The sequence below is a fragment of the Periplaneta americana genome, chromosome 14 (genome assembly GCF_040183065.1).
Source record: "Periplaneta americana isolate PAMFEO1 chromosome 14, P.americana_PAMFEO1_priV1, whole genome shotgun sequence".
Classification (NCBI taxonomy): Eukaryota; Metazoa; Arthropoda; class Insecta; order Blattodea; family Blattidae; genus Periplaneta; species Periplaneta americana.
The window spans coordinates 80,960,128-80,976,205 of NC_091130.1; the positions used below are offsets into that span (position 1 = coordinate 80,960,128).

Genomic DNA, 16,078 nt, shown 5'->3' on the forward strand with positions numbered 1-16,078 from the left:
TACAGTTCAACTTAAGAACATGTTTGAGTCTTACAATATATCCATCCTTCCTTCCGCAGCTACCCACCACACCCAGGAATCGGAGACGCTTCTTGACATTATTGCCACGACTAATCCTCAGTTAGCATTAACGAATGGACAACTACCAGCGCCGGGTATCTCAGCACACGACATAATCTTTCTAGAATATTCCTTGTATTGTCCAAAATATAAACCTCACATCACATCATACCGTGACTTGAAGCATATTGAGCATGATAAATTAATCAACGATGCACTTAGCCTGCCTTGGACTGAAGTGTGGAATTTACCAGACATTGACGACAAAATCGAAAAATTTAACGACCTAGTAATCCAGTTATACGATAAACACGCACCCTTGAAAACCAGACGAGTTGGTAGACGCCCTGCGCCTTGGATGTGCGATGCCATAAAATTACTCATGACAGACAGAGACACTGCTTATCGTAAATACAGACGGAGCAAGGACGAATTAGATTTTAATACTTACAAAGTTTTAAGAAATAAATGTAATCTAGCAGTAAGAAATGCTAAATTACGCCATGCACATTCCCTTATTATACCCTCGGTCAGTGCGAAAGAATTGTGGCGTAACCTTAATAACCTGGGTCTAACAAAAGCAAAGCCTCGGGTAGATAACATCAACTTGTCACTCAATAGCCTAAATGAACATTTCGTCACTGCTCCACCTGAACCATTACATAAAAAAGAGACTCTTGAATTTCTCAGATCTTGCCCCCAACCTGTATGGGATAAATTCTTCTTTAAATACATTAACCCGACTGACGTAATGAAGACGCTGCGATGTATGAAATCTAAAGCCCAAGGTGTAGACAATATAAATATCACTCTCCTGTATAAAATAATAGATGTGATTCTGCCGACCGTCACCCATATATTCAATGCATCTATTATGACTGGGTCCTACCCCTCACTCTGGAAAATGGCATTAGTGAAACCTTTACCTAAATCTAACACACCTTCTACAGTAAACCAATACAGACCGATATCAATTCTTCCCACTCTTTCAAAAGCATTAGAACATATTATACACGGACAACTTACGAACTATCTCGACGAACACAAACTCCTCGATGACTATCAATCGGGTTTTAGGCATGGACACAGCACTACTACAGCCCTACTTAAAGTGACCGAGGACATCCGTGAAGCTATGGATAGGGGTGAAGTAACGGCACTAACTCTTCTCGATTTCAGCAATGCCTTTGGTTCTGTTGATATCGACTTGCTTCTTGCAAAGATGAAAACTTTGCACCTATCAGACAATACCTTGAGCTGGATGGACTCCTACCTACGGGACCGCCAACAGTGTGTTTCACTTGATAATCAATTCTCCCAATGGCGATACACAAAGGCGGGAGTGCCGCAGGGCTCCGTATTAGGACCACTACTTTTCTCTATCTACATTAATGACGTATCAAAGAACTTACAGTATTGCCGATATCACCTCTATGCCGACGACCTACAACTTTACATACATTCCAGACCCAATACGATCAATGAATCGATTGACAAGTTAAATTGTGACCTAGCCACTGTCTCCACTTGGGCGGCCAATTTCGGACTCGCACTTAACCCAAGTAAGACTCAAGCCATAATTATTGGACATAAGCGTGTAGTTAACTCCCTTAATAACAGTAATCTTTCAGTTGTTACCCTTAACAACACGCTAATCCCTTATTCATCTGTCGTAAAAAATCTTGGCTTCTTTTTTGATAATAATCTAAGTTGGAATTTTCAAGTTAAAGAAACGATAAAGAAAATCTGTTCCTCCTTTCACTCTTTGAGTCGCTTGAGAAACTTCTTGCCCCAGCAACTAAAACTTACCCTAGTACAAACCCTAGTAATGCCGCACTTCGATTATTGTGACGTTTTGTTAAGTGATCTAAGTTCTGAACTGTCAGTCAAGTTACAGCGAGCTCAGAATATGTGCATCAGATACGTGTGCAACATCCGACGATATGATCACATATCACCGTCCTTCGCAAGTCTCTCGTGGCTCCGACTTAAAGAACGCAGAACTTTACACTCTTTGTCTTTACTCTTTCGAATTCTGCACACCTCAACACCAAATTACCTTTCGTCTCGTTTCTCTTATCTATACTCTAACCACGACGTAAATACCAGATCACTTATCTGAGGCACGCTAAATATACCTCTTCATAGAACATCTTGTTATTCCTCATCTTTTACAATATCCACCTCGCGTCAATGGAATTCCTTGTCACAAAGTATTAGGGGCTGCAAGACAACAAACACCTTTAAGAACAGCTTAAAAGATAACCTTATTAGCATTTCACTCCAATCATACTGATTTAAAATATTACTGACTACACTGTTGCTTTTTTTCTTTAGACATCATCCTGATTGTGCTGCATTTTCAAAATTGTCTCATAATAATCTCTTTCTATTATCTAATATAATTTGAAATATATTAACATTCTATGTATTTTAGTTTAATTCTGCTACCCAGTTTATTTCAGTGTTTAATTAATAGTTCATAGTATTTTGTTGTTTAATTCGTAAATAACTCTTGTATACATGTAACTCTCATCTAAATCAAATTGTTGAATTCTTTGTAAGTTCATGCATATGTATATACACTTTTTGCTGGTTGTGTGGAAGAGAAGGCCTTACGGCCTTAACTCTGCCAGCTAAAATAAATCATTATTATTATTATTATTATAAATCATTATTATTAAAATTTTTTAAACCAGTACATACATAGTCTGCGCAACGGTACATTAAAAGTAGATACATTCCTTGTTTGACATATTATGTACATAATTTCTAAGTGAATAGCATTTCTCATTATAATAATAATTATTATTATTATTATTATTATTATTATTATTATTAATATGAGTTAAAACTTCATAAATATAATTAGAAGCTAAAATTTGTCATAAATTTTCTTCAATGAAGAGAGATCTACACGATTCTTTTTAAGAAGAACTTGTTAATATTCTTAAAGCATTGCGTTACGTTGTGTAATAACGAAGAACGATTGGAAGTGTAGGCTACAACTCTAGTTCGCATATGAATATGTTCTTAGTGCTGCAAGGATTGTCGGCAAGAAGACGGTTGCTTCCAAATAAGCCGCACTGGAACTCCCCGGTCAGCGGGTGGCTTCCGTACCACTTTGAAAAGCCAATTGATGCCATAGTTTCATCTGAAATATGAAAAGAATTTGAGGTATTAATTAAACAGACACGAATATAATGCATACTCTGCGTGCTGTTCTTGCGCATTACGTGACTTACAAAGAGTTAGTACTGTGACATACCAAACGATAGATTTCGGAATGCAGACAGAAATACTCATCTCTGCGTCACTGAAACCGTTCCTATGTCTCTGTACAGCGATTTCTGCTAAGTTATTGTGTGAAATTTGTATTCACTTTGTGTGACTTAATTTTCTTGGAATAATGTATGCGAAATAAATTTTTTGTTATTAAAAATTAATTCGATGGTGTTTGGGTAAAGGGAGTTAAATGAAAATTAAACTTCGGAACCTAATTGCAAATAATATTTTCTACACAAATAAAACACATCAAATACTAGTATTCTTTTGTTATTTGTACAACCACTTGTAGAATTTAACATGTGTATTCACCTGAGGAACAAAACACGATTTGTGCAAAAAATGACAACCCCGTTTACCCGAGCACGATCAAAATAATTGCTTTAAAAAGCACAGTAGAATATATCGTGAATTGTAACGTATAAGAAATTTATACGAATTGTGCATAATTTCGTAGCAAGCGAAATATTTCTCACGACAGAATTTAAGGGTCGCGGGCTGTGTAGAAGACCAAATACTGTATATTTTCAGTTATTGGTCTTAAACTTTCAGTATTTTCTGTAAGTTAAAAATATATGCGGTTTTACACTTTTACTAGTATTTCTATATTTTAATAGGTTCTGCGTTAATTTATATGCAATGTATTTTTTAATTTCAATGTTTAATAATTAAAGCTCTTTAAACTTATTATGTTCCGTTTCTTGAGAAGTTGTTAAAATTAGTGCTCAAATTTTGCACATATCTTCTAATCAATGTGAAACATATGTCTCGTTCTTTCAGAAGCGCTTAAAACTATCAGGTCTCAAAATTTCCACACATCTTCTAAGCTTTTTGGAATATATTTTTCGTTCCTTGAGAAGTTGTTAAAGCTAAAGTTTTCAAAATTTGCAGACTTCTCTTAAACATTGTGAAACATACGTCCCGTTTCTTCAAAAGTGGTTAAAGCTACAGTTCTCGAAATTTGCACACGTCTCCTAAGTTATGTGAAATATACAGTATGTCCCGTGTTTTCAAAAGTGTTCAAAACTACAGTTTTCAAAATTTGTACACATCTCCTAAGTTTTGTATAACTTAATAAATGTCCTGTTTCTTTAAAAGCATTTAAAGCTACAGTTGTCAGAAATTCCACACATCTTCTAAGCTTTGTAGTTTCTTCGGAAGTGTTGAATCTACAATTCTCAAAATTTGCGCACATCTCCTAAGCTTTGTGAAATATATGTCCCGTTTCTTCAGAAGTGATTAAAACTACAATTCTCAAAATTTGCACACGTTTTAAGCATTGTGAAACATGTGTCTTGTTCCTTCAGAAGCGGTTAAGTCTACATTTTTAAAATGTGCACATATGTTTTAAGCACTGTGAAACATGTCTTGATCCTTAAGAAGTGATTAAGTTTACATTTTCAAATTTCCACACAGTTCTTAAGTATTGTGAAACATATGTCCCTTTTCTTCAGAAGTGGTTAAAGCTATAGCTGTCAAATTTTGAACACATCTTTTAAGCAATGAAGTACATGTGTGGAGTAGCATTCATTAATGGCCTATGTAATGGCAATATTTCGGATATACTGCAATTCAATGCGAATATAAATATTTTTGTGTTTTTTTTTTACATAATGAACACTAATAACTTGTATTAAATCAATTAAATATTGCCATTGTTTGTAGCAACAGTAGCAGAATGTGTGTGCAAGTTTTTAATTATTTTCTATGATAGTTTTTGAAAAAATATGGGAACGTAAAAGGTTTAATTTGCGTTGAATTTCTATATAATATATTATGTTTAAATAAATTATTTCCTCTATAAAGATTTGTTTACGTTATGATTAAACTAAGCTTTAAGAGGTACAGATTCCGTGATCAAAACAGTAATTGTGATATTACGAAAATAAAACGCTGTTTATTTTTCTAATACTAACAAGGGAACCGTTCCAACTGATCCGTGGCTATTCCAATAAAACTGATAAAACTAATTTTTGTATGAAAAACAACGTCGCTTATGTCGCTTTTTTGTTATTAACGATATAGATCTGTAACAACTTTAAGCAAGGTCGTAGATATGCTACTCAGGCGCTAAATTCAATCAAAACAACAAGCGGCAAGTTATAAATATATACTCTCTATTCTTATTCCATTTAGTACCTTCATAAAAATGTAACATACTACATTCTAAATATATAAATTAAAAATTTAAACTACTCTTTTCTTATCGATGGTAGCGTGGATTTAAAACGAAGTAGTTCGGACAAAGAGCCATGGAACAGTGCAAATATTTAACAAATCATCGTTGATTTTATGAAACGTCCTATGCCACAGTACAGAGCATAAGTTTTTCAGGAAGAAGAAAAAAGTAATTAAATATCAATAGGCCTACAGAAGAATATTAGATAATTCAGTAGAAAATATTGGTGAATATGATGGCATCATCGAGGATCAGTGTAGGCCTATTGATCTTTAATTAATTTTTTCTTCCCCCTGAAAAATTATGCTCTGTACTGTCACATAGGAGGTTTCATAAAATCAACGACGAAATGCTGTTTCCTCACAATTTACCATTTCACTTGAAGTAGAGTGTGAAGAATATTTCGAAAACCAATGCATAGTTTTTTGTTATACATTCAGATATCTTCCATACGTATACCAAAATGCATTGCAGTACAGGGAAACAACAGATGATAGACAACAGAATGTAATTTTATTATGAAGACTCTATCATGCAAATTTTCTATACTATTTTCAATTCTAATTTGTATCTGAAATAGTATTCTATTCTCCGAATTACAGTTTTATCTCGCTGGAAAAAGTAAACTTAAAGTGGCTGCACAAACCTTGTGGTCTTGGGGGGGGGGATTATTTACGTCTGAATTGTTTTATTATTTAAAAGAATCTTTATTTCTGGGTCATTAAAATGTTCTTTTCAGTTTGTCCACTAGCATAGTAATTTAAATAGTAGCAGTAATATATTATCCTTAATATCAGGAATGAACAGTCATCTTTTCACATGGTTTCTCGTGAGTTTCCCTGAATTGCTAGCATCAACCACAAGAAACCCTTTCCAGCCCATTGATTCCATATGGCATCATACACTTTACCTGCTCTGAGAATGCATGTAAAATGCCAAATGACTCCATATGTTATCACAGCCATATTCTTAGTTATTTTTTAAGATAGCTGGCATCCCTGAAATCCCGAAACAAAACACTATCGGGCAGCGTTTCTCCTTCATGTCAAAATATATTTTTTTTAATTTTCAATTTAATTTGGGCTGGAAAGGGTTAAATGAAGTTTCACATTCAATCGTTTGTATAACTTTGGCAGTGGCGGCTTTAGCGGTAGTGTCCTCATGCCATTACACTGCCCAAATAAAATATAATTAAATCTTATTTTTAACTTACATTCAGAGCGCTATAAAATCACAAATATTATACAAAATATATTTTTATCATGGAGTGAATTCAGAAGTACATCGATTTTAACTACCGCGGCGCGTCGTGTCAGAGTAACAATGCAGTTCGCCCGCTCATGCGCTGCTGTATAGCTGTACACTGTACGTATACTTGTCATTCGAGGTAGTTACTAACTACTTCTGTATGGGCATGCGTAGAAGTATTTCGTAATCCATTCGATGAAGCTTCACGGTGGGCGAAGGGCAAGGGGAAATGTCTTATCTGTGCCATTCAATTGACAACTCGATTCGAGATGGCAACACTAAATAACGAATATTTGTTCCATGCCAGGGCTGACTTTCCTCTCGGCAAATGCCTTATTGAAAAGGGCGTGAGCGTAGGGAAAACAGTGCGGTATCTGGCATCATATAATTATGCATGTAATTGTGCTGTATTGATCATAAACAATAAATTAGACAATAAGCTAACGTCTGGTCGTCCTCGAAAAACAACAGTGAGGGATGACAGAATGATTCGTAAGCAGTCGGTTGCTGATCCACGAAAATCGGCTCGACAAATTAGGGATGATCCACAGCAGCACTATGGACTGAACCTCCCTGTCTCTACTGTAAAATGTCGCCTAGTAGTTGGTGATTTAAATGGTAGACGACTATCACGAAAACCACCCATAAATCCAAAAAAATAGGAAGGCCAGGTTAGATTTTGCAAAAATGTACCAAACATGGAACACTACAGACTGGTATAAGGTGTTTTGGAGTAATGAGAGTAAATTTAATTTATTTTCTTCTGTTGGTGTGTGTATGTACGGAGACAAAGAAAGCCAAAGAGAGAACAAAAAATACCAGATACGGACTATTAAGCACGGTGGTGTTAGTTAGCATCAGCGTGTGGGGATGTTTTTTCTAGTAGTGGAGTTGGTTCTCCACTCCAAATAGAAGGGAATATGGATCGTTTTTTGCATAGCGACATTTTAGAAAAGAATATAGATTCACATGAGAGGAAGAATAAGCCACGTAATTGGATTTTTCAGCAGGACAATGATCCAAAACACACTTCCAGACATTAAAAAAATTCTTTGCAGATTAAAAATAAAACTTTTAGATTGGCCAAGTCAGAGTCCGGATCTTAATCTTATTGAACATCTCTGGGATAAATTGGATCGATATGTTCGTCGTAGAAGTTACTCAAATAAGGATCAGTTCCTTGCTGCCTTATTGAAAGAATGGTCACAATTTCCAAACAAGCGATTGCAAAATCTTGTGGATTCAGTGCCAAACAAATGTGCTCGGGGGTATGCAACGAAAGACTGATGTTTTTCTCAGAGTCCAGAATATTTTTGTTTTATTATTACATACTTCAATTTACAAATTACTTTTGATCCAGAAGAATTTTCAATTTTTTTTACGCAAGATAACTCTGTTTAAATTAAATGTATTTTCGTACCAAATAGATTAGAAGCACATATTCTTCAATTATCCACTGGCATTTTTTCTATTCAATACTTATCTTTATGAAATTGTGACTGGTTTCTACAAAATACTTTTGAGCGCTACTGTAAATGAAACACAAATTTTAAAATGTATACGCAAATGCTTCATATTCTGCTCTTTCTACGACTATTTCACCACATACCTTTTCAATTTACAGTTTTAAAACGTTCACAACACTAATGGGTTTAGTGCATGTCGTAATATAAGCTTTCTATTCACTACAAAATGTAAACAAAAAAAATAATACATCTTGATTACACAATTATACATGATTGATTATGCATATTCCGAAAAAAATAATAGTCCGTTTCTTAGGAAAGAAACACAACAGAAGATAATACAGACACAGTAAAGAATGTCTAATATGGACACAACCAACATACAACTGTGTTCGTGGATTCCGTCCGTGTTTTGAGTCGCAGAGAGGACGCTCGTCATAGCCGGTCAAGTTCAGCTCGTCAAGAGCGAAATATAGGATATACCCTCGAATTTCACTATTTTATATATCGTTAATAATAAAAAGCGACATAAACGACTATTATTACGTTGTTTATCATCCAAAGATTAACGTATATAACTTTTTCTTATTGAAACAGTCGTTGTCAAGTAGGGACGGTTCCCTTGTGAGTATTGAGATTAAATAAGCTCTATTACAAACTTATTTTGACATACGTTGCTGAGATATTCACATTAAAAAGAGACGTTCTTTCCACTCGAAAGACCACCACAAATTCTCATTTGTATATCATTGACGGAAATATCTTAGCTGCGGGCAAACTGACATATAAGCCCTTTGGATGAGATTTCTGAGAGGAATCGTGGGTAAGGTAAGTATGACTTACTTACTTACGGTTCTTAAGGAACCCGGAAGTTCATTGCCGCCCTCACATAAGCCCGCCATTGGTCCCTATCCTGAGCAAGATTAATTCAGTTCTGCAATCATATGTCACCTCCCTCAAGTCCATTTTAATATTGTCTTCCTATCTACGTCTCGGTCTCCCCAAAGGCAAGAATGACCACAAAATAAATAATTAAAAAGTGAATGAGAAGTGAGACTTGAAAATGTAAAAATGTCTATAGACGAACGACGATTGAGATGGATTGACCAATTCAAATGGATGGATGATGATACATTATTCAAAGTAGAACTGAAATTGATAGAGGAAAGAGACCAAGAAACAAATGATTGAACTAGGTTAAAAGAAACATCTAAACAAGACAAGAATGGCATGAAGTTGATGAAATTCGATTGTGGAAGGATATGGAGAAATTAATAACCTTACCAAAAACTCGATCCTCGAAAGAAGGTATTAGCTGAAAGAAGAAGAGGTATTTATAAAATTGGAATTAGGAGACCCACTTTAGTAAAATTATAGGCAGTATTCAATTTTTGCACCACACACTGTGGACACTGTATTTGAGTACATTACTCAGTACTTACTGAATATGGTGACGTACTCCCCGTCCTTGTACTGGTCGTGGAAGCCACTGAAAGCCCAAACCACACTGGTGTTCTTCCAAAGTGTTACTAGCGCGTTGGCCTCAAACTCAGAGTTGACAATGAAAAGGTGAGCACTTTCCTGTGTGCAGATGTTAAGGGCCTCGTGCCAAGTGGTGGGTTCCGTGTGCATCTTGTAATATCCCAGACCAGACAGCAGTTCGTATCCAGCAGAGGGGGGACCTTTCGGCACTAGGGCACCCTTTGGCAATGAGACTTTGCCCTCAAACGAAGCAGACCCTAAGGAAAATGAAGAGCTTGAATTAGTTTTTGAATGGTGCCAGAATTCGAGAGTTTGCAAATAAGAAACAGACTTACCGTAGAAACACTTTTAAAAACGTTTGTCAGATTGACTGATGATGACATGCCTTAAGCTGGGGAATGGGAATGCGGATGTGAGAAGTTGATGATGGCTGTTAGAGAAGGTGAATATTATGGTAATGATGATGATGTGCTTGACTGAGAAGGAATGTTGAAAGTTATAGGTGAAATTTTGTGGAATGAGTTTTTTTCTGTATCCCACATAAGTGGGCCTTCTGAATACCTGATAATATTGATTTGTTCATATAATAAGCAGAAATGAAATTTTCTGCATAACTAATTGCCTTTCATGATAGCTGCTATGAGGATGGACTCGGAATCTTCGCACTTCGTAGTCGTGTGATCGACGTCTATCGCCCACGGTCCCGCTTCCTGAAGTCCACCTTCATGCCCCATCTGAACCTGATGTAACAGATATTACAATTTTGTTTGATTCACAGGTCATCTAAGAACAACTTATGTAAAAATGTAATTATGACTTTATTTAAAAACATTTTTTGCCAGAGACTTCATGCGTTTGGTGTCATTGAGTAACACTTCACTACTTTACCCATTCCACCACGGTTTGTACCATAACACACACCCTTCGCGCATCAGTGTACACAAACAAAACCAGAATAGTGTTCAATGTTGAACTAGGAAGATTTCCCGTTACACTCACGCATACAGTTATAACTTTCTGAGTAAAACCAGAAAATCCCACATAATATTAAATTTCAGTGTATTCACTTGCAGAGTGATACTCGCCTATGGTACTGTGGAAAGTCAATGATTGAGCTATATACATTGATAAACCAAGAAGTGGTTCTTAATTTGTTTAATTCCGTGGACATGTGGCGATAATGTTTGCATTAACGTACATAATATGTAAACACCTATTTTCAGTTTCTAATGATAAAAAATATGAGACGAATTCAAATGATTGATTCTAATACATCTTCTGTACTGCGAGTGGATATGTATACACTGGAAAGTTAATTATTGCGAAAATCTCCATATTGTCGGCGCATAATGAAGACTAATATGCTTGGCAGTAATTTATTTTGAGAAATACATTATATATATATATATATATATATATATATATATATATATATATATATATATATCTTTGATAAATGAAAAAATTTTTGAAGTTGTAAAATAAACAGTTCACCACTGAACCACTACATTCTGTGGTCCATGTCCTCCCATGACGTAACATAATACTAGAGTATGTTGGAGCCTCTATGGAGGGGATAGTACCTACAGATCTCGTTCCTCTTAACGGCACTCCTGCTTTAAAAAATATAGATGTTAGTTTTGGAGACGTCAGTTACAAAAGATTTGGGAGACAAATTATTTGTGAATTCAATTATTATTTTAACAGCATACAGACTGACTTTTTCTATAAAACAAGCAATAAGACTGAGTTACAAATGGTAGAAGTTATTATTATTATTATTATTATTATTATTATTATTATTATATTATTAAAAGCTTCATGTTGCCATGAATGTTGCCAATGCCGTGTATAAGATTGTTGCTAATTAAGATTATGCTTGAGTGTATGACATTACACAGTGAAAAAAAATCACTAAATTTTCACAAAATTAGTCACATTTTTAAACATAAATACGACATTTCATTTATTTTTCAAGAAAATGTTGACAGATTTCTACCATAAAAGCTTGCACTGTGCATAGGACTTAGTGTGCGCGAATACATAAACAACACACAATATATACTACGAAATAAATTTGAAAACGTTAATGTCTATATTATATAAGCTTAGTAATAAAGACAAGGAACTAGACATGGACTGAGCACTCAGAATTACATCCGTGTATAGGGTTAATTTATTTATACAGACAAACGAAACGGAATTATTGTCAATATTATGATTAAATTGCACACGACACTAACACGCAAATATTTTGTATCTGTATTTATTGTAGACATGGTTGAGTGGAAGAGAAGTCCACAAACACTTAACACCGCCGAATAAAATGTATTCATATTTCCATATTTTTATTGCATTTAAATCCCCATATTGATAGACATATTTTTAATTTTCTTTTGAACTCAAGACTCAGTAAATCAAGTAATGTGTTAACTGTATCCGAAAAAGTTAAGAAAAGAAATTCGGAGATAGCAATGTCAGATCTTGATCAGTTCGGAGTGGATTAGCTCTTCTGCTAGGGCAGAAAAGTGAAACAAGAGAGCTTCATTCCATGAAGTAATCATAGTGATGATGATGATTATGATAAAATGACAGTAATAATAATAATAATAATAATAAAAATAATAATAATAATAAAATAATTGTGACAGTAATACTCATATAATAAATTTAAAGCCTGCTGTGACAATCTTCTCATTTTTCTCAATTTAAAAGTATGTCATGTTAGTGTTTAATCAGCTAGATGTTATTTATGTATACTAGAAAGATTTTAATTACATTTGAGAACTCTAAAACCTCAAGCAATGAAAATATTTTGACAAGTGACGAGAGGAACACATGTGGTGAAGAAATTGAACATGGAAAATCTGAAGAACGAAGAGGACGGAAGAAAAATTGAAGCAAATTTTCAAGAGAAAGCTGCTACATCAGAATCCGCACCTGAGAATAGTAATGAGTACTGGACTCATTTTATAAGTTGTATACAGACAACAGCAGAAGAAACAATAGGATACACAGAAGGTGGGATAATTAAGAAACCCTGGATCACAGAGAAAATGTTGGAGAAGACGAAGGAAAGAAGATAATGGGAAAACATCAACACAGAAGAAGGTAGAAGAGAGTACAGGAAACAAAACAACGAACTAAGAAGAGAAACTGATAAGACGAAGGAAGATTGAATGAAAGAGAAATGTAAAGAAATATAGGATCTAGAGAGAAAAGGAAGATATGATATAATGTACCGCGAAGTAAAATGTTTGAACACCAAATCCATGTGCTTTATACAAGATGAAATCGGAAATGAAATAACAAACAGACCAGGAATACTGAACAGATGGACGAAATACTGTATGTAGAGGAGTTATATGAGACAGGGAATCGTCCATATGAGTTGGCTATAAAAGACGAAGCAGCCGTATCAGTAGACGAAAGAGGATTTTCTATTTTATGGGAAAAAGTTGATTTAACGCTTAAAGAAGTGAATAATGGGAAAGTAATAGAAGTTGATGGAATCCCCATTGAACTAGTGAAGTGTTTGGGTGAAGATAAGAAGGAAATTCTATCATTATACAACGAAATATATGAGAAAGGCGACTAGCCTAAAGGTTTCACTGAGACAGTGTTGCTTCCAATACCGAAGAAAAATAATACCAATGAATGTAACGAGTTCATGACTATCAGCCTGATATCACACTCGGCGAAGATTCTTCTGCGAATACTGAATCGACGTTTATTTCAAAGATGGAAGAAGAGCAGTTTGGCTTCAGGAAGGGAAAAGGTACGAGAGATGCAATTGGACTGCTACGAAAAATCGGCGAAAGATACCTTGAGAAGAATAAAGAATAGTATTTGTGGACCTAGAAAGCGTTTGACAAAGTGGATTGGAATAAACTGATGGGGATCCTAAAGAAAGTTGGCGTGGATTGGAAAGAGAGGAGGCTGTTCAGTAACCTTTACATGAAAAACGAGTCAAAGTCAGGATAGGAGAAGAAATGTCAGAAGGAAGTGAAATTGGGAGAGGATTACGACAAGGATACCCTTTATTATCTATCCTGTTCAACATCTACTTGGAGTAGTTAGTGAAGAACTGTTTTCAGAACATGGAAAGAGTGATAATAGGAGGAAGAAGAATAAAGTGTATAAGATTTGCTGATGATATGTCGTTGTTAGCAGAAGAGGAGATGATACTTAGGGATAAGCTACAGGAGCTAAATGCCAGCGGTGAGCAGTATGGGGTGAAGATAAATATCAACAAGACGAAGACATGATCATAGGAAGAAAAGTAAAGAAGGTAAACTTGCGAATTCTAAATGAGGCAGTAGAGCAAGTGGACAGCTTCAAATACTTGGAGTGTACTGTAAGCAGTAACATGAGCTGCTGCCAAGAAGTGATGAGGAGAATAGCAATGGCAAAGTAAGCTTTTAATAGAAAAAGAAGCATCTTCTGCGGACCTCTAGAAAAAGAACCAAGGAAGGGACTAGTGGAGTGTAGCATTGTGTGGGGACGGAAACATGGACATTACGACGAAGTGAAGAGAAACGAATAGAAGCATTTTGAAATGCGGATATGGAGAAGGATGAAGCGTGTGAAATGGACAGTGTAAGAAACGAAGCTGTGTTGGAAAGAGTGGATGGAAAAAGAATGAAGCTGAAATGATCAGAAAGAGGAAAAGGAATTGGTTGGATCGCTTATTGAGAAGAAACTGCCTTCTGGAGGATGCACTGGAAGGAATAGTGAACGGGAGAAGACTTCGGGGTAAAAGAAGATATCAGATGACAGACGACATTAAGATATATGGATCACAATAAAGAGGAAGGCTGAAAATAGGAAAGCCTGGAGAATGCTGGTTTGCAGTGAAAGACCTGCGCTGGACAGGACACACACTATAAATAAACGTATGAGGGTACGGGTCCCTTATGTATTCTAAAATTTCAGCGTTGTTACAATCGTGGAAATTTGTCCAACACTTTAACTTCCTTCTCCACCTACCATTTTTATATCCTGCCATTTTGCTCTTGCACATCACATCTTTTGCCAGAAGAAGTCTTTGCTGGGAATCTGAGCTTCAGATCTTGAAGCTGAGAGAAATAGAAATACCGGTATCCTAACTTATCGCATTAAGCAATAAATGTATATAATGTATGTATGTATTTATGTATGTATGTATGTATGTATGTAATATGTATGTATGCATGCATGTATGTATGTATGTTAATAGAAGTTAAAATATATTAGGAAAAAGCAACATGAAACCAAAGAGATCGACAAACTTCAACTCGAGAATCACGAATCATTCTAAATATGTGCTGGAATTTGGAATGTAGTTGTTGAAATATACTAAGAACAAAATACCTTATAGACATGTGTAATAATTCCAAATATAATTTTAATAACTAAAAATGTATGTCCGACAATCCATCTTTTGTTTTAATATCGTTGCGGTATTGAAGATATATGATACTATGATGGTTACGTTCTTAGGAAATAATTATAAGCTTCAACTCTTTAAATTCAGGCAAATAATTAGTTGCAGGTCTTACCTCAGCGATCCAGTTGCCAGTTTGGTTACGTCGACTGACGATGGAGAACTTGAAGGCTGAGGTATGGGGAGTGGCACACTGGAACCCTGATGACTCCCCGATGCACACAAGCACACAACACACCATAACACATTTCAACATCGTATAAAGGAGGAGATGCAGCTTGATGATTGTTCTGAAGGAACAGGACCTTATATATCAGCAGAATGTTGATTAAAGAGTGGATTATCCAGATTATCCAATGTTAAGAAGTAGAGGATAAATTATGGAATAAGATTTGTACACTTGTTACTTACGAGAGAGAATACAGTGTGTTTATTTTGAGCATATAAAATTCCATAGAGAAAGAAAATAAATAGATGAACGGATAGGGATATGAATTCGGAGATGAGTAAGAAAACAGAAGATAGTACGTACAAAGAAATAATTTTACGATGTGACCAAAAAGCCTAGGAGCATGCCTTGAATAACAACGCCGCCGACATACAAGAGAATGAACGGCAAGGTCCCTCGACACTGTGGACGTGTGTCGCAATCATACTGATATATTTAGCTGGTTTCAGTGAATCGTAATATAATGTATCTTCATATGACTGTCATTCATGTGATCCGGGTCAGCTATTCAATTAACTAAATTTAATAATAATAAATGCATTTACTTTAAAACAAATAAAGTTCTCGTAAAGTGGTGATTGATGATTTTCCTCGAACGTTCAAGTCAGAAGCTAATAAGCTTATTCGTCAGCACTACAACTAATCCTGATCTTGTTTTCCGTGAATTCCCTCGGACGGTAAGAGAAAAGTCGAGATGAGAAAAA

At 35.4% G+C, this 16,078-nt stretch overlaps 1 protein-coding gene across 1 annotated transcript; it reads right to left on the reverse strand.

Annotated features, from left to right (window-relative positions):
* Positions 1 to 2,224: 2,224 nt before the first annotated feature.
* Positions 2,225 to 15,439, reverse strand: LOC138714001 (hemolymph lipopolysaccharide-binding protein-like). The gene is made up of 4 exons (XM_069846574.1): positions 15,261 to 15,439; positions 10,343 to 10,460; positions 9,681 to 9,977; positions 2,225 to 3,214 (listed from the first exon to the last, which is right to left on the reverse strand). The coding sequence occupies exons 1-4, from the start codon at positions 15,399 to 15,401 to the stop codon at positions 3,063 to 3,065; spliced, it is 708 nt and encodes a 235-aa protein (XP_069702675.1). The 5' UTR covers positions 15,402 to 15,439; the 3' UTR covers positions 2,225 to 3,062.
* Positions 15,440 to 16,078: the final 639 nt, after the last annotated feature.